This window comes from Taeniopygia guttata, chromosome 2 (genome assembly GCF_048771995.1).
Source record: "Taeniopygia guttata chromosome 2, bTaeGut7.mat, whole genome shotgun sequence".
NCBI classification, from domain to species: domain Eukaryota; kingdom Metazoa; phylum Chordata; class Aves; order Passeriformes; family Estrildidae; genus Taeniopygia; species Taeniopygia guttata.
Window position 1 is genome coordinate 49255447 of NC_133026.1, and position 25911 is coordinate 49281357.

General features: G+C 41.6%; 1 protein-coding gene across 4 annotated transcripts in view; it reads left to right on the plus strand.

The window, feature by feature from the left end:
• The first annotated feature begins 2986 nt into the window (after nucleotides 1-2986).
• The window catches only part of UBP1 (upstream binding protein 1), a 41855-nt gene continuing 18930 nt past the window's right edge, over nucleotides 2987-25911 (plus strand). For 3 of the 4 annotated variants that reach the window (XM_030265273.4, XM_030265274.4, XM_030265275.4), the window contains exons 1-3: nucleotides 8397-8648; nucleotides 17668-17819; nucleotides 25093-25169. In XM_030265273.4, coding sequence (XP_030121133.1) covers nucleotides 8536-8648; nucleotides 17668-17819; nucleotides 25093-25169 — 342 coding nt within the window. In that variant the 5' untranslated portion in view covers nucleotides 8397-8535. Of the gene's footprint in view, nucleotides 3915-8396; nucleotides 8649-17667; nucleotides 17820-25092; nucleotides 25170-25911 lie in introns of those variants that run through there. The other variant, XM_072925923.1, reaches the window with a different exon arrangement.

Sequence of the window (25911 nt, forward strand, 5' to 3'; positions counted from 1 at the left end):
GATCTGTGTGCTTACTGGGCAGGTCATAAAGCAAGAAGAAAAAATAGCCCCTTAACAATAAACAGTACAATCTAAAAAACTCACTTTATTTGTCCCCAAACTTGAAGGACCATGTAACCACATACCTTTATGTCAAGAGGTTAGTCAAGGGCAGCAGGTGTGGGTGTGGGGAATATACAGTGTTTCACAAGGAAAAATACCAGATTTAGACGTAACTTGGGAGGTTTATCCTGATTTTAAAAACTGAGTTACAGTGTACTTGAAGCTGTACCTATGTACTGTTCACAAGAGATCAGTCAAAACAAGATTCTGAATAGGAAAAAGGAAAGAAACACTGATTTATTTTGAATAGTTAGAATAATAACTTTTTTCTATATGTTCTGTCTACTGTATTCCATACAAGGAACTCAAAGCATCTCTGATAATCATCTTGTCAACCCTTGGAGGGAAAAAAAAGGCAAAATTTCCTCTTTACAGTGCTTTTGCATAGATGTCCACAAGACTTGGTTGTGCTTTGGTTTTGTTGCAGCAGCTTCTGTGGTCACACTCTGTCAAGTATGAAATAGTTTGCATACTGTGAGGGACGCCTGTCACACAGACCTTGGGACTTCTACCTTTTGTAAGAAGCAGGTACTTAGATCAGAAAAGCTGCCATTATTTCACCCTCCCTACAAACACCCCATCTCTTCTAGGAGTAGTTTTTTGGATATTATCAATGACTCACTTGTCCACATAAGGGTGGTATTCAAAGATTCAAATGAAGGTAAGAGACTGAATGGGCACGTTTGCTGTGCTGCTCCTGTTTTTTATTACAGCCTTCTGTTGTGGCCAGGAGAGTCAAAGCTCTTGTAACAGCTGGGCAAGCTAATGACAGAGTGAAATCAGAGAACTGAAGCTCTTGCTCATTATCTGCATTCAGAATACATGAGCTGAACCCAGACCACTAGCTAAATGGGCTGATTGCCTGGGCTCCCCTGGGGTGGTTATTTTCAGTGACAGCAAATTGTGTGTCTTGATATTAAGAACATATCTGCAACCCTGATATATTGTGTTTATGTTAATTTAAAATATCAAAATTAATTACTTTAAAATATCAAAATTAATTCTAAAAGGGCTAGGAACCAAGTATATGCTAAAGATAAAAACAGGTCTCAAATACTTTTGCTCCCAAGTTCTCTCTTGGACGTCACAAAAAAAGAATAATCAAAACTGCTGTGTTCCTTCTCATTTGCATTCTGACAAATGAGCATCTGTCAAAAGCAGCAGGCTGGTTTGGGGAGGGGAAAAAGTGTTGTACAATTTAAAGCCACATGAGCTCTGTGGGATATGCATAGAGAGGTGAGAGCCATTTTGTGGTAGAGCTCTTTGAGTAAAAGGGAATCTGTGGTATTACCCTTTCCATTTGACAGAAACACAAGTCACAGAACAAAACATGGCTGCCCTCCATATTGAAAGCGCATGTAAACCCGAAGGAAAGGTTATGAATGTGTTCTGTGGGATGTGTAGTTCTTTTCTTGAGAATAATCAGAGCAGATGGAAATGGAGCTTCCAAATAGATGTGCTGCATGCATTTAACTCCTTTGCCAGAATCTAGGGCTGAAGACAGAGTAGCTTTATTTCACAATTTACCAGTTTATGGGGCAAACTGGATACCAGGATATATATTATTTTCCTACAGTCACGGAAACCAAAATAATTAATACAACAGCGATCACTGGACACATGCAGCCCTTTACATCTATGAGGATGCTTGTTACAAGTCTGTCATTACAGAGACATGTAAGAGGAACAACTAACCTTGAAAAGACCCATCGAGCTCTCATCCTCGCTGCACCAAAAATCAGTTTGTGTACACAAGCAGATCTGTGTCATAACAGCCCTCTTCGAGGTACTTATGTCCACTTGGAGGAGAAAAATCTCTCAGCACTAAGGCAGTAGTCCTAATTCTTGTGTGCTTTCCTGGGCAGTGTCAACTGTGGATGTTTGTTTCTCATCTTACATATACAGTTCCTCTATTATTCTGTATTATTATATGTTCAGGAGATGATTCTGCCTCTTAACTCTGTGAGACCCCACCTGGAAAGCTGCATCCAGCTCTGTGTTCCCCAGCACAGGAAGGATATGGACCTGGTAGAGTGAGTCCTGAGGAGACCAGAAGACGATTAGAGGAATGGAGCAGCTCTCCTGTGAGGAAAGGCTGAGAGAATTGGGTTTGTTCAGTCTGGAAAAGAGATGGCTCAAGGGTTACCTTATTGCAGCCTTCCAGTACCTGAAGGGAGCCCGCAAGAGAGACATTTGAGTATGTAGTGACAGGACAAGGGGGAATGGATTCAAACTGAGAGTAGGTTTAGATTAGATATTAGAAAGAAATTCTTTGCTGTGAGAGTAGTAAGATGCTGAAACAGGCTGCTTAGAGAAATTGTGGCTGCCTCATTCCTGGAGGTTTTCAATATCAGGTTGTATAGGACTTCGAACAACCTGGTCCAGTGAAATGTGTCCCTGGCCATGGCAGGGGGGTTGGAACTATGTAACCTCCGAGATCCCTTCCAATCCAAGCCATTCTATGATTCTGGTCTTTGCTTTTTTATTTGCATTGTTTGATGGTAAGTAAATAGAGTAAATTAAGGGAAAAGTGACTGAGATGCTATTAAAAATCCCCAACGGATTATGTTTATTTGAAGCTTTTTTGGCTGCCACATATTATTATCATTTTAATATTAAATAATTCCTTTTTGTTTCCCAGAATCCTGCTCCCTGATGTTCTGATTTTTATAGCTTGTGTGTTGCCATAATATCTTTTAAAAGTATCTTTTTATAGAATGAGCTAGTATTAAAAAAAAAAAAACAAAAAAAAACCCAAAAAAAAAACCAATGCCACCAATGAACTACTGCTTTTTGTCAGTAGTCCTTCCTATTTCAAGAAGAATGGGTGCCCTCTGCAGGTAACTATTTTCAGATCAGGATTCTGGATGTGTGCCTACTATTATTTCTGAGTGTCAAGGTCTTTGCAGGCTCAACCTGCACTATTTTATGTGTTTTAAAATTGATACTGCAATCCTGGCTGCAAATTCCAGCAAATTCCAACAAATGGCACTGACTGCACCAAGCAGCTTGTTTGCATCTGAATGTGATTTTTCTCTAAAGTGTGGCTGTGAGGAGTGGTGTTGGGTTGATGTTGGAGTAAATATTTTTCCTGCAATTTGACAGTGTTTTCATTGTTGGGTTGGTGTTTTTCTTCAATCTTGATTCACGGCAAGAAGGTGACTATAAGGTTGCAGTCTAGCTGCCACCAGAATGAAATGAACAGCAAAAAGGCTGCAGTCTAGACACTGCTGAGAAGGCATCTTTCTCCCTTAGAGAGGTCTCTGTGTATTCCACCTTTTTTTTTTTTCTCTGCAGTCAGTCGTACCTGTGCAGGTTAGTGTTCACGATCTCTCTGGACAGTGTGAAGAGGGAGCTGGGTGCTTCTCTGAGGCCAAGTGCAGTGAAACAGCCCCTTCCTCTGGCTCCGTAACACAGAGCTTGCTTGGTGATGCTCCAGGATAGTGTGGGGGGACAGGAGGAGAGAAACAAGGATGCTGAGATGGACTTATATCACATTGGTCATAGAAAAGCCCTACAGCTGGGGAGCAGAAAAGCATGTGGGGAGCAGCCAAAGCCATCAGCTACCTGCCTCTTCTGGAGGGAGGGATAACTTGCTGGCAGCAGCTGAACGTAAAGGCCTGAGAGCAACCCAACTGCACGTGTAATCTGAATTTGCTATTTTTTTTTCTCTTTCCTATCTCCCATCACTGCAGCGACCATCTCTTAGCTGAACACAATGCTTCACCTCACCCCAAAATGCTTTTTTGGCACAGCCAGCCTGAACATTATCACCACCACCAGTATGCCACCAGTAACAACAGCTACCTGCGGTAAGTGAAGAATGGGAGTGACTTTTAATAATAATAATAATGCTATAATACTCAATAATGCAGACTGTATGTACAATCTTTGTTAATCCATGAGTTGAAGCCTTCAAACAGAGCTGGTGATTTGAAAGTAATTGGAGCAGTAGAGTCAAGGTTTACTTTGCTGTAGCCCTACAATTTTCACAAGCCATGTCACTGTATGTGCATGCTGCTGATAGTGTTAGGAATGTTTTGCTGCTTAATATGATATTCACATATGTATTTGTTTTGGTTGGTTGGGGTTTTTTATTTACATTTGCAGTCTGTAGATAAAACTGTTTATATTAAATAATACAGACTTAGAAATACCTTGATGTCTCATATCTACTTTGATTATTTGCTGGAGCTCAGTTGATCTGCAGGATCAGGGCTTTGGGCTGCTTGTCATATCAGTGCAGGCAAAATGCTTTGCATTGGAACTCTCATGCAATATACAGCTTATTGCATCAGCATATTCCTGTGAGCTACAAACCTACTTCACCTCTGCATGATTGAAATATTATTTGTGTACAGTATTCAAATTTTCTTATAATTAAAAATGATTGTGCTTTCACAAGAGCTAGGCTCATAGAGTCCAGATAATCTTGATGTTAATTAAGTTTCAATTTCTAATGTGGTTCACTCTTTGTATTAAACTTTAGCTTATTACTTTTGCTAAATGCAATCTACATAAACATGACAGTGTTTAATAATTTATCTTGATGTCGCTCTTTCTGTATTGGTAGCCTTACAACCATTGCTGCATCACAGCATTAGTAGTTCTCCTGCAGAATTGTTGAGTAGCATGTTTTTATTAGAAATGTGTTAGGTTTTAGATTTTAAAACAAACAAACAAACCAAAAATAAACCCAAAGGAATTGAGGCTGTATTTGGGTTCCAAAGTATGCAACTAATGAAATTGCAGTGGAGTTTCCCAGTACAAAGGTGAAAGTGATTTGGAATTTAGATTGGCTAACACAAATAGATAGTAAACACAGCAATGTTTCTATTGACTCAAGCAATAAAGCAGAAATGAAGGACAGGGACTCGAGTTCCCTGACGCAACCTTGTTTACAAGTGACATGCACAGCTCCAGCACAAACGGAAGCAAACCACAAGGGAAAGTGAGGATGTCCACTCCCTCCTCCAGTCTTCCCTTCTTCAGCCTCTCTTCAGCCACAAAGAGATTGGTCCCCTCACAGCTTTTCTCAGGGTCTATTTTCACCACGTCCTTGCCTTTCCTTTCCTTGCCTTGGTCCCTATATTTGCTTCTATTTTCCCACTCTTATTTAAAAATATGTCATTTGAGTCCCTCTGAAGTTGCTCTTCCCACACACTTTTCAGCAGCTGCCTTTAGGTTTGGATGGCAGCCTGCATTTGTGTATTGAAATACAGCGTCGGGGGGACCCTTCCATCAATTATGGGCTGTATACAGGAGCTGATCTCTAATGAAATTGCCCCTCAAGGCCAACCACCTTGAGAAGAAAGAACACAAACCAGTTCAGGCATGAGGCTTCAGTCTGGTCTTAATAATTGAGTAGCTTGGCTCTGTCCTCAGTTCACCTTTAGTGAAACATCACACCTCAGTCCCACATCTGGACATCAGTAAGACTGATAGAGAAGCAATCAAGCTCGGGGGAGGATGCCAGCCAGCAATAGTGCTAAGCAGATGGAGAAAGGAATGTCCCAGGATCCCTACATCCCAGCAGAACTGTACTTGGAATGCTTTTTTTGCAGATCTATTGGCAAAATCAGACTTCCACTGCCTGCACTTTCTCTCCTTCATATCATGTCTCCAGTTCCAGTCACTGGGCCTGCAGAAGTGGAATGGCAGGGCCAGAGGCAGTGTCGTCTCTGACAGGTTAGACTTGTGGATCTGGCCTGCTCAGAAGCAATTTGTGTGCATTGCTGAACCTCAGCTGAGGATCTGATAATGGCACTGATCAAGGAACCTGCCCCAAAGAAACACATCACAAGCCTGTACTTTAAAAACAGCAAAAACCAAACAACACACACCTCTACAGAAAACTTGTTGTGAATGAACCAGGGATACAAATTATACTAAAGAAAAAACACCTTCCCTTTAATATTCACATTTTAACAGAAAACGGGCATTTTGTGTCCTAAAATAGGTAAAGATAACATCTTCAGAAATACCAGCAGTCACTTTGTTTATCACAGACAAGCTACACCCAACTTTAAAGACTGAAATGCAAGAGGATGGGTTTCAATGTATACCCTCAGGAGTGGTTGGAATTTATGTCACAACAATTCCCAATATAAAAATCACCGATTTATGATCTCATAACTGCTATGTAGCTATGTTAGCATAGGTCTAGTAAGCAGAGAAACCAGTTTTGCTATGCATAAATCATACTGTATGTGGCTTCTCTGGTCTTAGATCCTGTCTTATCTGTCAGAAGTAGAAAGTGCACTACTTTTAGTTTCCCAGAAACCTTGTTTTATAAAACTTACAAAAATGGGGTTTCATGTTATTTCTGCTGCCTGGGTATTGTTGTCATCTTGTCGGGCTTAAAAGAGAAATCTTGCCAGTGGTAATTTCAATTCTTCTCACTAAAAGCTGTAACATGGTAGCTAGTGCCTACATTAGTGTCTTGTCCATGAGCCCTTGCCTTCTTAATAAATCTCACTTTTTCTAAGCTTCCCCTTATATGCAGATGAACTGTTCATCTCTGCCCAGACAGGCAGAGAACTCTTAGAGCAATTACAGCAAGAAAAACAAGTGGAACTTTTTTTTTTTTGAGAAGATGGCAGTAATTTTAACTTATAAACTGCCTTTAAAGATCATAAATCATGGTCTGTGTACCTTTTTTTTTTTTTTTTTGAAGATGCTATATGCACATTTTGAACAACAGCTAGTATTCTGTTAACTATCAATTAACTTAGGGCCTTCCTGCCTTTACCTTTTGCAAAACTTGTGCAATTGTACTAAAAGCATGTTACTATAGCATCAAAATATATTTTACAGTATTAATACTGTTCTGTAGTTTGTTCTCCAGATCTAACATTTTAATTAAATGTCTCAAAAAATTTTATAAGTATTCTCTGAACTGTTAAATATTAAGGGAATTTTTCTGCGAGAGGGGCCCTCATCGGTATCTATCACTATCTGAAGGGAGGGTGTCAAGAGGACAGAGCCAGGCTCTTAGTGGAGCCAAGCAATAGGAAGAGAAAGGCAGTGGGCAGGAACTGATGCACAGCAAGTTCTACCCGAATATGAGGAAGAACTTCTTCACTGTGTGGGTGACCAAGCACTGGAACAGATTGCCCAGAGGTCTGTGCAGTCTCCCTCACTGGAGATACTCAAGAACCATCTGGATGCAATCCTGTGCCATGTGCTCCAAGGTGAACATGCCTGAGCAGGGCGGGACCAGCATGGTCCCTTCCAATCTGACCTTCAAGGATCCCTTCCAAATCAGAATATTCAGCAGTTCTGTGGGGTTTGGGTGTTTTTCTGTTCTCCGGAAAAAGCGACCATGCAACGGTTTGGGTTGGGATCGGGCCTTAAAGCTGATCTCGTTCCAGGCCCCCCAGCCATGAGAAGGGACAACGAGCACCGAGCGCGGCTGCTCGGGGCAGTCACCGCACCGGAGGTCGCTGAGGAACGAGCGGCCCTGCGCGGTGTGCGGCGGGGGCTCGGGCGGCCGCCATTCCCGGCGGGAGCGGCCGCCATTCCCGGCGGGAGCGGCCGCCATTCCCGGCGGGAGCGGCCGCCATTCCCGGCGGGAGCGGCCGCCATTCCCGGCGGGAGCGGCCGCCATTCCCGGCGGCCCACGGGCGCCACCGCCCCTTCCCGCTCCCGCCCCTCCCTCCGGCCGCCGCCGCTTCCGGGGCGCGCTCCCGCCATGCCGCGGGCCTGGGGAGGAGCGCAGGGATCGCTCGCGCCCGTCACGCTGACGTCACCTGGCGTGAGGAAGTGCCTCCTCATTGGCCAGGCTTCCCCCTCACCTCTCCGCGCCCGCGCCTGATTGGTCCTGCCGGCGGGGCCCAGCCAATCGGCGGCGCCGATCACGGGCAGGCACCGCCCCGGCAGGCGCTCGGGGGTGGAAGCCGCCGCCATGTTGTCGTGAGCGGCGGCGGCGGCGCTGCGGGACGCGCCGGAGCGGCGGGCGCGAGCCCGAGCCCCCGGGGCGGCCGTGACCTCCGGCGGCGGCGGCGGCTCCTCCCCGGCGGGCGCTCGCGGTGCTGCTGCTGCCGCCGCAGCCTCCCCCCGGCGAATGATGCGGCGGGAGGCGCCGCTGGGCTGGGTCGGAGCTCGGGCGGCGGCAGAAGCGGCGGCGCTGGGCAGCGTCCGGTCGGAGGAGGAGGCGGCGGCCGCCCGGTCCCCAGCGCCCCGCGGCGGCCGGGCGGGCGCAGGATGCTGAGAGCGACCCCGCGCCCTGGTCGCGCCGCGAGGAAAGGGCCCCCCCGGGGCTGAGCGCGGAGTCGCCCCCGTCCCCCACCCCGCACGTGCTTTTTTCCCCCTCTCCCCCGTCTCCTCCAGCCCCTCGCCTGCCCGGCACCGCCTCCCCGGCCGCGCCGGTGCCGCGCGGCTCCGCCCCGTCCGGCTCCTCCTGCGGCGGGAGCGCGGCGGGGCCGGCGGAACATGGCGTGGGTGCTGAAGATGGATGAAGTGATCGAGTCCGGGCTGGTGCACGACTTCGACGCCAGCCTCTCGGGCATCGGGCAGGAGCTGGGAGCCGGTGCCTACAGCATGAGGTAACTCGCCCCGCAGTTCACCCCCGGCCTGGGCGCCGCGTCCCCGCCGGCCTCGCCGCGCTGCCCTGCCCCTGCCGCTGGGCTGGGGCTGCGCGGGAAGGAGCTGGAGATCTTTCCCTTTTTTTTTTCTCTTTTTTTTTTTTTTTTTTTTTTTTTTTTTTTCAATTCCGAAAGCTTTTCCCGAGGCGTGGGCACGTGCGAGGGGATACCGCCCTGCCCTTCCGTGCTGCTGGCAGGTGGCCGCTCGGGAAGGGCGGGCAGCTGCCTGCGCTGGGGTGCTGTCCCCTTTATATGGATATCCCTGTCCTAAACCTGACGTTTCCCTCTCCCTTCGGGGTGTAACTGCGCCCCACATTCCAAACTACGGTCATCTTGCACTCGACAAATGTAGTTCTTGTTCGTGATAAACAATAGATGTTTCCTGCCAGGTTTAAAAATGTTCTTTCTCGACCAGGTAAACGGTGTAGTTAATAAAGTGGTAGTATGGCTGTGCTTTATTCAGTACTTACTCTGTATTTCTGTGTAATGATGGGTTTTTTCCTATGTAGTGTGTCTTTAATGGTGGCGGTTTTCTTTTCTTGCCGTGCAGCTCTCTGTTCGCAGTAAACTTGGCAGTTTCCTTACCTTTTGATTGTTTTCTAAGGTTTACAAAGTTAGTGTTTAAGTAGCGTTTGGATGTGCCTTTTCGAAACTAAGTTAAAACTGTACTTGTTTGAGTAAATTTTAGCTTGCTCATGGGCAGAATGTGTGGATTCCTGAGTGACGACTTAGTGTGAAAAAGAGAAACTGTTTTGGAGACAACGACAGACATTTTAAGTCCAAGGTTTTCGACATGGTTTGTCAGTGTTTTAGTGTTTTGTCTGGAGAAGTAAAAACACTTGAGTTTGATAATTTTGAGGGTCTAGTCTTTATAAAAGGCACGTTCTCTCTCAGGGAAAACTGAAACTTGCAGGTGACCACAAGCTTCATCTGTTATGTACACTTTAAGGCAGTACTTCCCAGGGAAAATGTTTGAAAGTGCAGTGTTTTTGCTGGAAGTTATGGAAAAGGGCTTCTACTGGATAGAAATGAGGACCGTTTTGATAGTATTTAGTATTGTGAGTTCAGTGGGTTTGTGGTGGGACATGTATTTGATGGGGGTTTTGTTCTGTGTGGGGTTTGGGTTGTGTTTTGGTTGGTTGGTTTGCTTTTTGGTTTTTGTTGTTTTTGGGTTTTTTTTTTAATAACGCTGAGAACTTGCCAGTTCAGAGAACAAAGTGATTCATTTGTCTTGATGAGAATATTCCTAATTTTATATTCAGCTTATCTGGATTTTATCCCATTTCTATCCTGTTTCTCTCTTCGCAAACCTTCAGATATTCATCCCCTGAAGTGGTGTGCCAGTTTTTGTGGGCAGCTGTGTGGTTGTTGACTAGATGGGGTCTAAGTGCAGACACCAGTGGAAAACACATGTGCTCTTGGTCAAGAATTGCTCTTCTCTAACTTAATTCAGTTCTTTCTAGGATCTCTTATGACTAAAAGTTTGGTATTTTGACTGTTAGATGTTTTTAATATTTTCCTGTATTTTCATAACTTAGTTTCTCCTCCCAGTAATGCACACACTTCAGTTTCTAGAAACTGTAAGAATTATCATCCTTACTGTTGCGGGATATATTGTTTTTTCTGGTCATGGTGGGTGGCTTTTTGTTACATATACCTGCCTATTAGGATACTTTGAATTGCCACAGAAGGAGTTGTAGCCATTAAAAACAGCACTTAAAAACTAACATTGTATAAGCTACATATTAGTGTTGAATCTTGTTGCATACTTCAGCTGCAGAAAAATTTTGGAAGATATACAAAGTAGAAGTAGTATATGTAACTTAAGTCATGGACCCCAAGTTAAAGTAAAAAGCTAAAGTGTAAAAAAAAAACTAATTGCCATTAGTGTTTGTTGGATTCAGAGGGATTCTCAGCAAGTATTTAAATTATTCTGTGTGTTGGTCAGATTTCTACTTAAGAGAAATTACGGCCCATTAAGTGATGTGAGAGAGGAAAAACAAGAAAAGTGGCAAAAGCATGAACAGGAGAGATACTGCTCTGTCACTGTTCACTGTGCCAGTAGAAGTTAATTACTTGTCACTTTATTACAGAAAAAGTAAGAAAATTAAATATTGCCTGGAGGAGAGTCCTGGGAGAACTCCTTAAGGTATATGCCCCCTTGACTTTGTTAGGAAGATCAGCATGTAATTATTTTAACTGTTTGGGTTGTATATGAAGGAGTTGATACTTCCTGGAGTTGATGATGACTCAGTGCCCTTAGAATATATGGCATTGCTCCTGTGTTTATTTTTCCTGAGAAAATCGCACATGTTCATTGATCATCAATCCATTGTAGGATTTTTGTTAAAGGCAGCTAAGTGCCTCCTAAATTCCCCTTCAGATTGACACAGTTTTAAATAGTTTGTGAATTTTCCTCATAAAGTCTCAAAACCTGTTTTTTCTGGTTGCTGTTCTAGCACTTTCTCATGCAATAAGAAACTGCCTACAATCACAAAATTAAATTCAATTGATAGTAACAGTTGTTAGATGTGTGAAATAACACCTGCACCAAAACCCATATAAAAACATTGTACCTTCAGTAAGAGGTCAGTGAATTTTGAGTTAAGGGAGTTAATGTTATTTTCCATTGATTATGGACCCAATGGCACCCATCATGTTTTTTTATGAATCCCTCATAATATCCGTTCACAGTTCAACAGTAGTTGTGTACATTTGAGGACCACGTATTGCTGTGAACTGCAAAAAAATTGGCGGCTATTTAAAGACAAGTTTCAAAGAACTGCCTGTCATATTTCTAGCAGAATTCTATTTTTCGTCAATTAATTACTTGATTATTGAATCAATATTCATTGGGTTAATTGAGCATTAACAGATAGACAAGTATCTTAGTGACTGTATTTTTATGTGTAATGTGAAAGCTTAGTACGTGGATTTATTTAAATACTTGCAGTTCCAGTGGTGTTTGTAGTGGTACAATTCAAGCCTGTCACGGGGAACTTGATAATTATTTCAGAAGTAGCTGTTTTGGTATATATTTGTAGGTAAAACCTACAAACTAAGTTAACTAAGTTAAAAAATGACTTTTGGTTCTGAAATGGAGAAGTCTCTACAAAAGACTGTATGAAAATACATCCATACAATCCCCTATTTTTGGAGAATTAAGTCAGTTTGACTCTGCTGCATCTCCCAAACACTTAGGTGTCTTTGGAGAACACAGCTGTCTGCTGCCTTGGTTGAAAAGAGGGAAAGCCTAATGCAGTCTTCAGTCTTGTCTCCTTACTGTGGTGTGGAAAGCCTTGGCTGTGAGGGGATTTGGTGTACCACCTCAAGCACAGTTCAGGCTGAAGTAACCCTGAGATAGTCAGGCAGGAGTTGAGGGAACATTGTCTTACAACTTAGAGCTCTATTTTCAGGAGGAGAAAGGGAGAGTGTTCTTTTCTAAGAGCTGTCCCTGACAGCCTTTTTTGGTTTCTGATAAACATGGTTGTGTTGTGACGATTACTGCCTTAACTTTATAGTTGCTGTGCAAAACCTAAAAAGAGTTATCTCATTCAGGCCCTGGTTTTGGCTGCTGTTACATTATGACAGACAAACTGCTGTTTATGTTTCCCCTAATGTCTCCCACTCTTTTGAGACTACTGCTGGTTATATTGGATTTTTCAAAGAGGAATGTTTGCTGATGGTATCCTGATTTTTTTTCTTTTCTTCTTTTTTGGATGTTCAAAGTGCTTTCTGCAGAATACATTATAAAGCTTCTATTTTAGTGGTCTGTTCTATTTTTTTATGCATTGCACTGTAGAAAAAATTAATTTTCACTCACATATAGACTCTAAAATAAAATGTCAGGTACTGATTAGAATTGGAGCTGGATTCTTCATGCAAGCACAGAAATAAGTAAATACCTGTGAGGAAATAGGCATTTGAAGGAAAAGTATATCCATAAACCTAAACCTCCTTGCTTTGTTACCACAGATAAAACATGTCAAAAGATAAACCTCATGTTCTAGATCGTTGACATTAGCTTGGGTTTGAGTTGTTTTCTTCCAAGTTGAGTATGTGCATACATTACAAAAAGTCAGGGGCCAGTTTATTTTTTAAGGAAAAGACTTCAAAGTGCAGAACTATCTTCTCTGTTCCTCTGTCACCTCTCATGTTGGATGGACATAGCAGATTGAGAGCAGGCAGCAGGTCTGCCTTCGTGTGCTCTTCAGGCATTTCCTATGTACGAGCCATCTGTACTGGCTGCCTGACCTCCCTGTGTTGGAGGAGTGGATTTGTCATGGTGAACATTCTTACTTCTTTTCCTTGGTAGGAATGACACAGGTTTTGTTGTTGGCATTTACTTCTTTCTTTGATTGGTGGTTTCTTGTATTTTGTGCCAGACTCCCCTTAAATAGAAGCCTTTCTCCATCTGAGCTTCTGTGTGATGGTCTGTGGGATTCCCAGGAATAGCATTACATTTGCACTGTTTCTTGTGTGTTGGATTTCTTGGACAGCTGCTGCAGAGAAGGTTGTTTTCCAGAAATTAATTCCAGGGGTCTTTCCCCCCATCAAACTTGCTTTTGTGGACATAGGGGAAGTGTTAGGAAGTACCAGGTCTCCCATTGCCTTACATTTCAGAGCTTGGCCTTGAGATCTTAACTCTTAATTCAAAGACTGCTTGAGAAAAATTTTTCTTAAAGGTATTTGTCCTCATAAAAACCATGCTTTAAAGTTTCAAAAGGCCTGTTCAAAAAGCCTTGGGATGCTTTAGCACTCACACCCAAAAGTATACAATCCAGAAGATAGATAAGGCAGATGATTGATGAAACATCAGTTTGAATTTTGTTGACATAGTAGTTCCTGATCTTGTAAGGACAGGAAGTTCTTCATTTATTTTTTGGAACCTATTATTTTGACCCTATTATTATTAGGGAGGGGGATTTTTGTTTGTGTGTGTTAGGTTTTTTTGAAAACACTTTGGACAATGTGTGGAAAGAAGATTTTAAATTTTTAAGGAAGGTGATTTTGAAGGCTTACAAACACATTTCACAAGTACAAGGGGATAAATTACATTTTTTTTGGTCTTTTTGTACTATGCTTACCTAGGTTACCTGACATAGGACAGCTTCTCACATGTGGTGCATGTGTATACCTCTGTAGCATAAGTAGCTAAGACTTACGTTGGAGGATAGGTTTCCTGCCTGTATTTGGGGTGTAATGAAGACTGTTTCTGTTGGGGTTTTTTTCTGGGTAAATTTTCCTTCTTCTCTTACGAAGAAAATAATGCCTTTCATTTGAATGCTTTAGATAACACATGCTAAGGAACTGAGCTAAGACTTTTCTTACTAGAGCTAAGTTTCAAAAACTTGGTCTCAGAGTTTCTTCCACGAGGAGGGTAAACCCTGCTAGATGGACTTTCTCAGAAAATATAGCAAAAGATGCTGCTTGTCCTTCCAAAAGTTAGTACTTGCCCATACATCAGCTTGCTTGTGGTTCTAAAGTTCACTTAAATGAGACAAGTGAAGTAAGTGAGTTTTTACTTCACAAGATCAAAAGTTAATATTGGCAAAAAAGGAACAGAATCTGTTTCTTCAAGCTCTCTGTTCCCCTGTAGTCTGAAATAATTTCAACAGTAACTATTTTGGAGCACTTGGCTTTTCCTCCACCTGGGGTGCTCTGCCAGTGGGCACTTCAGTTTAGGTAAGAGGTTCTTTGCTGTGTGAAATAACTTAAGCAAAGCTGGCACTACAAGTCTCTGTCTCTAATTTGTACTGGCCTAGCAAAAACACGATTTCACCAGGTGAGTAGGACTAAAGGATGCCTGCATAAGTATATGTAAGCATAGAGGCTGCCAGGGATTGACTATGGCAGATGATTTGTTCTGCTGGGACATTGGCTCATTATAAATGCAGAAATTGTAACGGGGGTCTAGGAGGAAAAAGGCTGGAACTGACAAGGCTGATCTGTTCTCTGTATTGTGTTTGTTTGTGTGGGGGATTTATTTGGGGTTTTTTATTTGTTTGTTTGTTGTTGTTGGGTGTTAAAATCAGTATAAGATTAGAGGTGGTAAAAAGATGGATATAGCATCTCCATAGTTTCTGGTAATGTGATTGATGCAATAGCATATATTATATGCAGTTTATCATCTTTAGCTTAAGTCAAGAGCACTATTAAAAATATTAAGTTTGTTTCCCATTCTGTTTCCTGTTGTGAGCAGTCTTTGCATCTTTTCTTCACCTGTGCCACAATGAATTTTATTTTGTAGAAAATGCTAGTTGCTGTGAAATTTAGCTTGGCCCTATTTAAACTGATCCTTCAGGTCTTAATTTGAAATACTTTACTCATACCTTATTGACTGTTTTAAAGGCAGCTGTAATCTGTTTTTAGATGGGGAAAGAGTGTATGTTGAAATGCAAAAAACACCAATATTTTATTCTTTGCAAGTGAATGAATCAAAATATTATTTAAATGGTGTTTATTTAAAGATGGTCTATGAAGGAGTTTACATGGCATTGGCTTGTCTTTTCCTTTGGAATGTACTAGTACCCAGAAGAGTTTTATAGGAAGAATTTGCCTTGAGCTGTCTTCTGAGGTATTTTTTGGAATGGTGGCATTTAAGAATGAACATTGTGCTCTCTTTACAGCTACATTGTAGGGTTGTAGAGCTGGATGTCTTTATTTTTCCTTCTTCTTCTGCAGTGGCAGTTAGTCATCATGCTTTGTAAGTATTAGCAAAAGCTAGTTTAAAGCTGCCTAAATTGGTGCATTTGTAGGCTTGCAATGCCATGTCTCTTAGCTAATTCATTAACACCTCACGCTTTCTTAAGCCAGGCCAGCTACACTTTAAACTTCAAATTGTGAGTAGAAAAGGAAGGCTTTAAAGGTATTTTTCATGAATACAGAAAAGACTTCTCTTTAATCTCTTGTGAAGGCAAGTGCTGCAGAACTTAGTCAAGAATTACAGGTAATTTATTTGGCGAGATATTTCTCATGCCTTGGTTGCTGCACTTTGACTTGTGTGTATTTTAAATGTTGCCATTGTTTCCATGTTCCTGCCATTTTAAAGTTCCTCCTTGTAATGGCACTTGTGTTTTGGGTGCTGAAGTGTGTGGCGAACATGGGTTCCTGGTGTAGCAGTCCTGTCTGGGGACCCCACTTCCCTCTGCTTGTCACTGTCACAGGAGACTCCCTCTTGTGCTGGGCTGCTCCTGCTGCCCTCCTGATGACGTCAGGGCTTGAAGCAGCTCCTTGTTTCTTTGAGTCATCCTCAAGGAGCACTCACCCATCTGTGGATTTTGCTGTCCTACCCTGGGATCCTTGTCTCTGTATGAGAATACTCTTTTAAGGATGTCCACGTCTCTTAAGTGGTTATTTCACATCTTCCTTTGTAACTTACTTAATTCTTCTCTGGGCTACAGTTTGAGGAGGTGGCTTCAGAAGTAGCTAGGACATGGTTCAGTAGGCTTGTAATTATTTTTTGGATGGTGTACTGCCTTGTCCTGCTTGCATCAGTCTTTGTAGCATCTCCTGTGTTTACTTCCTAGTGAAAGGAAACCTGTATGGGTGTCTTTCTTTGGTCTCTTTTGGGGGGACACTGTGCAGTCTCTCCAAGTTATAGACAAATTTCTTTAACTTTTTCACCATTCATAAATATTTTCTTGTCAACATAATATCTTCCAGGTAGCCCAGGGAGTAACATCTCTAATGGAATGTGGCATTTGCTCTGAAAAGAAGTTGGAGTGCCGCACCTGCACTCTGCATATCTAAGATTTAAGCAGACCAAGTCTTACATTCTAAGCCTGTGTGACAGAAAAATATTGGCTTTCATTTAATTTTTTTGAATTTATTATGATACACTTTTTTTGATTCTTCAGATATCAGGTGGAATTCAAGAGCAATTAATAGAATTTTTTTAAAATAAAGACGACTCTTGCAGAAATGAGGAACAATAAAGAAACAGTTTTACTTCAAAAACTTTAGTGTACAACCTACAAATAGTGCAATACAGACAATTTATAACTGTTTTACAAAATATATTAATACATGTTTGAGATCAGTGCAAGAGATACAAACAAGATACATGTTGATTAAAAACGAAATAAACAGGTGAGGTAGTATGAGATCTAATTCACATTAGAAACATTTTTAAAGAAAGTTGCATGGATATGCAGATGATATCATCATGAACAAAAATTCAGTGCAAGAAAAACTCCAAAAAATCTAATTTATGAAGGATTTCTGTATACAAGGAAGATTATTTCTAATACAGATTACTAATTTCTGTAGAAAGCAGAAGATGTGTTTGCTGGTTGTGGTGAAGCTATCTCTCTTACCACAGCTTGTGGACAACATGTATTGCTATTTATTCTCTAGAAACATAATATTTCCAAAGTTTTTCTGGTGGTTGGTTATGCAACGTAGATAAGTGAAGTGAATCCTGGCATAAACTTTTTATAGTTTATGTTTAGTGAATCTGCTACTTAATCATTTTTTGAGCTAATCAGTGTGCCAAAGCCTAAGAAAAGATTGAGAATATCAACAGAATTAATAGGTTAGATATAAAGGTACTAAATGAGGAGATACTTTCACAATGTAGGTAACTTACTTTGGGAAATACATTATTTCAGAAAAGAAAATGAAAGCCTTGCTTTCATTTGCATATTTATTAGGCAAGCTTGGCTGTATTGACAGGTGAAAAGTTAAGAGAGAGCTGCGTTTTTTTAAGTGGAGACAGGAACCAAAGATTGGATTTTCAAAGGATCAGCACAACTGTTCGTCTACTTAAGTCCCATGGTATTGTTTATGTATCCTAGTCTAAAGTTCTGGTGGAAAATGTTTTTGATACTGCTCATATAGATTTTACTAATAAAATGAGTAACAAAATTCTGTATGTATTTCACTGTGGGGTTTTTTAACTCACAAATAACTTTTTTTCTTTGACTTCAATCAAAACAGGGTCAACAGTCTCAAAGTTGTCTGTTTTTTTTCTTTTCAGTGATGTTTTGGCGCTGCCTATTTTCAAACAGGAAGATTCCAGCCTTCCACAAGAAAATGAGACCAAACATCCACCTTTCCAGTATGTTATGTGTGCTGCAACATCTCCAGCAGTAAAATTATATGATGAAACTCTCACATACTTGAATCAAGGTTGGTATACATGTGTGAATGCAGCTTGTGGTGCAAGTCTGAAACTGAAATGGTATTTAATGTTTTAATGCATGTGTGTGTATATCCAAAATTGTGGACATTGAGGTTGTAAGGATGCCTTAATAGTAGTCTTTTTTTGTCCAACTTGTAGGCTCACAGCTGTAGTATGGTGTTACTTTCCCTTTTGATTCTGCTGGGGGTGTGGTCTTTCTTCCTTTGTTGGTTTGGTTTTGTTTTGTTTTGTTTTTTCCTGTTGTGTGTTGCCCCTCTCCATCCCCCAGTACAATCAAGCCAACAGAGCTTTTAGGAGACAAATTTCAGGTAGTAATAGCTGAAAATTCGGGACTAATTTGGCATTTCTGCTTCAACTTGATGGATAAGAACAAGTTAATTGGATATATGCGTGAGGTGCACACGAACAGCCCTCAAAAGTCATAATAAATGGTAAAATGTCAGTCCCTGAGGTGTTGCACCAAAGGGACCTCTGTAATTGCTCTCAAATTAGCCAGACATGTCTGTCCAGAACTGTATTATGTTTAAACACGATCACAAGTGCAGTTACCTTTGGAGTTTTAATACATTTATCAGAAATTAACTCAATAAATACTTAATGTTAATCAAGCTGGGTTTTTTTCCCCTTTTATCCTGGGTTTTAATTTGCATGAATATAGTTTTGGTTTTTTTTTCCCCAGAGAGAGCACTGACTAGTGGGTAGAATAATGTGAATGTAGTCATTCCCATATGATGAAACCTTCCTCGCCTCTGGGAATTACATTGGTGTCCTGTGTTTACTCAGCTAGTATTCTGAACTCAAAATAATTTATCATTTGTTTTGGACCATATCAATGGCTTCATACCCTCTGACCTCTTCCTTCTCCTCTGGCTCTAATGCCCTAGGATCTCCAATCCTGTATCTAGTTCAGCTTTCTTTGTCTTGTGGGTTTTGACTCTAAATCTCAAAAGAACGTGCTATAATTTAAAGACAGCACAAAGCATCAGGCTGAAGGAGGAAAGTGTTTGCTGTCTTTATTGTGAGAAGAGCTTACCATTTAAAGTGACAGTGTCTAAAATTACTGTAACTGTTTCTGTCCTTGAAAATATCTTACAATGTAAAAACTGCATTGGCAAAGAAGTTTTTATGATTGAAAAATGAGGGCATTGGTATACACTTTCCTTAAAAATATGGGAAGGAAAAAAGAGTTTGCCAGTCTCCTTTCTGTGCTAGTACTTCGGACAGAAAGTCAGTACATTTACTGCCTAGGTTAAGGTGTTTTCATAAAAATTTCTCTACTGGTTCTTAGCGTGTGTTTATATGTATACCCAGAGGGTGGCTGGGCACTGGAACAGGCTCTCCAGGGAAGTGGTCACAGCACAAAGCCTAACAGAGTTCAAGAAACGTTTGGACAATGCTCTTGGGCACATGGTGTGACTCTTGGGGTGTCCTGTGCAGGGAGTTGGCGTTGGGAGCTGGACTCGATGATCCTTGTGCGTCGCTTCCAACTCATCAAATTTTGTGATAAGTAAAAAAAAAATTGTGAGACATGTTTCCTTTCATACTGAAGGCAGCTTAAAATTAGGATTTGTAGGGAAAGCTGGGCTCCAGGATGGCTTTGATGAATGGAGATGAGAAATCTCTGAAGGCTGCTCTTAGAATATCAGGTTTATTATGGATGGTGAAAGGTCTTGCTTGGAGCTGCCAGACGCAGCACGTGGCAAGGCCTGAGGGGATGCGGGAGGGGAGAGACAAGGGGTAGAGAGGATGCTCTAGGAGAGGGTGGGAGTTCCAAGAGAGCGGGGATTCCAAGAGAGCATCTGGCCCCTCGGAGACCCCTTATCAGGGGGCTTCAAGGTGGGCTGGAACAAGACTTAGGCCAATGGGGTCACAGACACCTGATGCTTCAGGGTAGGGTTACAGGTGTGGGATGAACCACACATTTTGAGGGGTGAGATAGAACAGTCCATTTGACTTTTGGACCTATCTGTAGGTAAGGGCATTGTCCAACCAGTAGGGGAGATTGTTTTCATCCTGGCTGTATTATTGTGAATCTTTTGCCAGGCAATTATATTTATTCATCCATCCCAACAAGGATCAGTCTGCAACACTGAGTTGTGATGATAGGTATGTTTGTGTAATGAGTTAAATTGAGTCCTCTAGCAGGAGAGTAATTTACCTCCTGGTTATTCAGATATCTGGTTTCAGGGTTGGCCCCATTTTCAGGCAGTGTCTTGCCTTAAATAATTTTCAAGGGGAAGTACCCTCTTTTAATTTTGTCCCCAGTTGTTTTAGTTTCCTGGCTTGGGAATATCAGAAGCCATGGGAACATTTGCCCTGTCTGTTAAGCTGTGGTGACATTCCCTAAGGCAATACTTTAACAAGCCCTGATTTTACCCTCTGTCAGTAAGTATTTTAATTAGTATTGTTAAGAGTGTCACTCAGAGTTCAGGGAGCACCTGGCTGATGTTTTTCATCATGTGATTGAGGTTTTGGTAATCCTATGAGGAGCAGGGCATTGTATTCAATTCCTGTGTTTTCCTTCCAGCTTGAGCTAATGGAATATTTAATGTGATTTGATATTCAGCTGAAGCTGATTCTAGAAATTTAGATCTTGGAGCGATGATGGTTGTTTAGAGGTTTGCAGGGTTCTTACTGCGAAATCTGTTAAATGTGTCCATTGAAAACATTGGAGTTTCGAGTGTTTTGAGTTGGCTGCTGTTCAGCTAGATGTATATGGAATAGCAAAAGTGGTATGGAAGAGAATTGCTTTTAAAAGGGGAGCATTCTTTGCATTGTTTTACACAGTGCAGCAAAGCTTGGAGTTCTGTGAATGCACAGAGCTTCTTGGGAGAGATGAGATCCAGCTTGGAAAGGGCAGTGGAGGTACCTTAGCCAGCTTGTGGCTGACCTGGTAAAGAGGGCTTTGAAGTAGGAACAGTGAGGATGGGAGTGACTTACAGCAGCGCTGTGAAGGAGTGATGGCCATGGTTAATAAGCAAAGAACATGAAAGGGGGCACAGCATCAACAAAAGGACGCTTAAACAGGGTCATCTCCTGCATTTGGATACGAACACGTAAGTGCCTGTAGAGCATTGTTTCAAGGAAACACCAGAGCCCTTTGTGGTAAGTCAGGATGTTGAGGTGCCTCTGAAGTGCACACACATCAGTAATGCAAGCGGCATAGGAAGTAAGCATGAGGATTTAAGACATCTGTGTGATCTTGGGATCACGGTGACTTGATGGGATAGCTTGCAAAGTGCCACATTACAGTACGGGGATATTGGCTCTTAAGGAAAGGCAGAGCAAGAGGATAAGGGAGGGGAGGTTAAGCATTATGTGGGAGAACAGCTGGAATAGTTGGGCTCTGCTAGGGATAGGTGATGTTCCAGTTGAGAGCTTATGGGTAAGGATTATAGATGGATTATATCTGTGATTATATCTGTGTCTGCTGTAGGCCACCTGACCAGGATGAACAAATAGATGAGATGTTTTCTGAAGAGCTGGAAGTAGCCTCACATTCACAGGCTGTGGTCCTTGTAGGAGGACCTCAAGCACCCTGATGTCTCCTGCAGGGACAGCGCAGCAGAGCATGACTGGAAAGTGCTGATTGACAGCTTCCTGATCCAAGTGGCAGAGGATGGCTCTGCTATACCTCATGAAACAGGGAAAGGCTCATTGGGGTTGTGAGTATCAAGGTCAGTCAGGCTTGCCTGCCTTTAAAATAGTGGACTTTATGATCCTGAGAGGAAGAAGCAAGGCAGAAAACCGAGATCACATCTTTGAACTTCAGGAGAGTATAGTCCCATGGGATAAAGCCCTGGAGGAAAGAGGAGCCCAAGATAGCTGGTTAACATTCAAGGATCCATCCTCCAAACTCAAGTGCAGCAAATCCCAAAGAACACTAAGTTAGGCAAAAGTGACAGGAGGCTTACATGGGTAAGCAAGGGAACGCAAATACAGAAGATTGGCATACAGAACGTGGAGGTGGGGACAGGTAACCTGAGAGGAGTACAGAGGTATTGTCCAAGCCTGCAGCAGGGCTGCAATCAGAAAAGCCAAAGTCCAGCTGCAACTGTATCTGGTGAGGAGTGTCCAAAGCAAGATGGTCTTGTGTAAGTACGTAAATAGCAAGAGAAAGACAATTTAAGTGGGCCCCCTGCTGAACAGGACATTGGCCATGGTGACACAGGCCATGGAAAAGGCTGAAGTACCGAATGCCTTCTTGGGCTCAGTCTTTTCTGGTATCACTGGTCTGTAGGAATCCCAGGCCTTAGGCCTTAGAGATGAGAGGAAAATCTGAAGCAAGGAATATGTACTCTTGGTCAAAGAAGAATAGGTCAGGGAGTACTTCAGCAAACTGAACATATATAAATCCACAGGTCCTGATGGAATGCACACACAAGTGCTGAGGGCAGTGGCCTGTGTCATTGTGAGGCCACCATTAATAATTTTTGAATTATCTTGGTGACTAGGAGAGGTGCTAGAGACTACATCAAAGCTAATGTTGCTCTGATCTTCAAAAAGGAGGACCCAAGGAACTACAGGCTTTCTTGGAAGGTGATGGAGCAGTGTTTCCTGGTAACCATTTCCTGGTACATAAAGGACAGGAAGGATACTACTACATAAAGGAGTAGTCAGCACAGATTTCCCAAGGGGATATCATGCTTGACCAGCTTGCCAGCTTGATAAACATCTGTGATGGACTGGGTGGCTTGGTGGACAACGAGAGGGTAGTAGATATTGTTTACAAGTGTTTTCCTTCAGTAAGGCTTTTGCTGGTTTCTTCCATGAGATCTTTACCGAGAAGCTTATGAAGTATGATCTCGATGAGCATCCTTTGAGATACTCAGAACCAGCCAGACTTAGTGCTGGGCTGTAGCAAGGATGTAGGTGGCCTTGCTTTGAGCAGGGGAATTGCCAAAGATGACCTCCAGAAGTCCCTTCCAAACTTAAACATTCTGGGGTTTTTGTGAATGAAGCTGCCACAGGTTCAGTGTGAATTTACTTCAGACTGGATTCACTTATGTCCATAGCCTATGTCGTCTTGCTTCTCTGGCTGTTCTCCAAGAAAGAGCAGACAAAGTAGTGTATATAGGTCTTACATAGGGGTGACAAAAATCAGTGCTGTGGTGCTTTTTACACTTTCAGAGCAGCTACATGTCCGAAACTTCAAGATAGAATGTATCTATTCCTCTATCTTGAAAATTTCCAGAGCTATTTTTACATTTTCAAGTCTTGTATTCTGTGATTTTTACCTTTATCAAATCTACTGTCTTAATACTATTTTGTACCTATGAAAGGCTAGCCATACTTCTTGAGGAAACAATCAGAATTTTTTTCTTCACTCACTTCCCTACCCCCCACTCCAAAAAATGTTGCGAGAGAACAAAGAAATATTTGTGGAAATTTATTAATATTGCCAGATCCAAGAAATGCTGGCTTTAAATATAGTTGAACTTACATGTTACAGCTGTGTGAGTAGAATAACGTTGGTAATTGAATTAATCTCACTAACAGGAAGTTTCCTCCTGTTAAATATAGGAGGAGGAATTACGTATTATTTACTCAGCTCTGCTGGGTGAACATCTATTTCATATGGATTTATGTCATCAATGACTGTATCAATGTTCACATGCTGCTTGGGTAAGGAAAGCCTGTACATGTGTACAGTATATACATAAATATGCTTATTGTGTTTGAGCAAAAAAACTCCCCTGAAACGGTCCATAGTTCATATCAGTCTGTGAAAAGTGAAAGGAGATGAAGAAGTTATTTGCTCATTCACAGGGTTATTGCCTTGTAGGGCATTTCAGAATGTCTTAAATATGTTATACATTGGACCATAAAGGTAGCCTGAAGAGCAGTGTAGGTGATGATTTTACTGCATTTCATCTTAGTGAAGATGTTGAAATTTATTTTGTTCCATGTTTTAGTTAGGGAAATATGATTTTGCAAATGAATATGTGCTGCTCACTCTGGAAGGAAAAAAAATCCTTGTAATTAAATAAATTGCTACAAGCTTTGCTTTTGAAGCAGAACACTTTATCATATTCACTGGAAAGATAGGTTTGCTTATACTGTTGATACAAACAGTAACTGTCTCTTTTAAAGGTCTATTTCTGAAGTCATACAGACCATAAAATCATACAAAGGCAACAGGTATATGGACAAAATTAAACATGGGAGAATAGTACTTAGGTTTTGGAAAATATAAGAAAACTCTACATGAGTTTGTTTTGGAAGACCAGTTAATAGTTCTCAGTATGTTGCCATTCAGCAGTTAAAAAAAAAAAAAAAAAGGAACTCAGCCTTGAAATGTTTTGTTTTCAGAAAAAAAAAAAACCAACAAAATAGAGAAGCAAGTATTTACACTTGACACAAAATTAAATAATTAAACTTTGAAAATATCTCCGGTTTTAAGGGGACCAAAAAGTGTCACGTTGTTTTGTTAATTTGCATAGTTTTTTTAATTTGCATGGTGTGAAGTGCATGTTGCTGTCTGGATCTCTCAAACTCAAGTTTCAGATAATGGTATTCTCGTGTACTGTGAACCAAAAGCTAATGTAAATGCATTTGTCAGAATCTGTGGGTATCGATGATTCCGAGACTGTAGAAAGTCTCTGTCTTTCTGCCCCGTTGCCAAAGAAGAAGCCATAATTCGTCTGTGCTGGTTTCAAGGTTGTTTATTCTGTTTATCTCTAACATGTTCTGCTGCCCTGCCGCAGGTCTGTCCTGCAGGGCAGCGTGTGGGGCTCTGCCCCCCAGTGGGATGTTACAAACATTAAATACCAGAAACTACATGTGCTATATTTACAATAATGTGCCAATATCTGTCACCTACGTTGAACAGTGTGTCCCCAGCCTAAACCAATAGAAAAATGCCAACACTACAGTGAAACATGGAGGGCATGAAGAAGGAGGAAAAGGACAAGACACACACAATTTCCTCCATCTTGTCCCCTTTGAACCCCTAATCTAGAAACCTAAAATTTTACTTTTACTTTTATTTTTATTTTGCACCTGTGCCACACTTAATTATTACTCATATCAAACACTCAGAGCTTGTAATTCATCCTCTAAGATTGAAAACTCTTTTCCATGGACAGAGATCAGAGACAGTGTCTCTCGGGGCTCTGTACAGGAGGTTCCTGACCCCCTGCCGGGGTCCCAGGCCTTCCAGAGCAGCCAGAGGGAAGCCCTGGATTCCCACATGCATTAAACACAAAAATAACCTTGTGCTCTTGCTCTTTTACCCATGCAATTTTTTTCTCTTTAAAGGTCAGTCCTATGAGATCCGGATGCTAGATAATCGGAAAGCTGGAGACATACCAGAGATCAATGGAAAACTGGTGAAGGTGAATTTAAGTTCACTAGATAGTGTTACTAACAAACCAGAGACTGTATATTATATGGAGTTCTTTTTTTTCTGCTGTCACCAGGCATTGGTCAGAATATGTGGACCAGTGATGTTTAGAAATAAAAACGTATGGATATAAGTACCCAATGTGCACTGTAGACCTAAGTATTTATGCAAAGCTTAAGATAGTTGTCTGTAGATTTTGTATCCAGTGTCTGTAGATTTTGTATCCAGTGTTTTCTGAGCTTTCACATTGTCCATTTCAAGTGGTTAGGAGAGGTGAGAGGAAGGTAGAGGATCATTTGGATAAAAGTGGAGGTATTGTGATCATGTTTTTTAAGTGTTACAGAAAACACATGGAGCCAAACTGTAGGTTTTGCAGCAGTAGGATATTGGAGATACAGCTATAGGAGAATAGATCTCTAATTTTGCTGCTTGTTGAGCAGTTTGTTCCACAGCTGAGCCCCTTTCTTCAGTTCCAGATTTGTCTGCTTCAATGTTAGTAGAAGGTACTGTTAATCTGAGGTATTTTATGAAGTATGAAAATGAGGCAAACTGAAAAATTAACCAATTTTGAGTACAGAGGATTAAAATAACTGATGGAAGGGTTTGGATTTTTTTTCTAAGCACCTGATGATTATTGATTTTATTGAATTCTCAAAAAAAATCTTATTCAGGTGTTAGGAAAGGAGGGAAAAACTTCAATTAAAGTCACTTTGAAAGTAGTGCTGATAAATGCA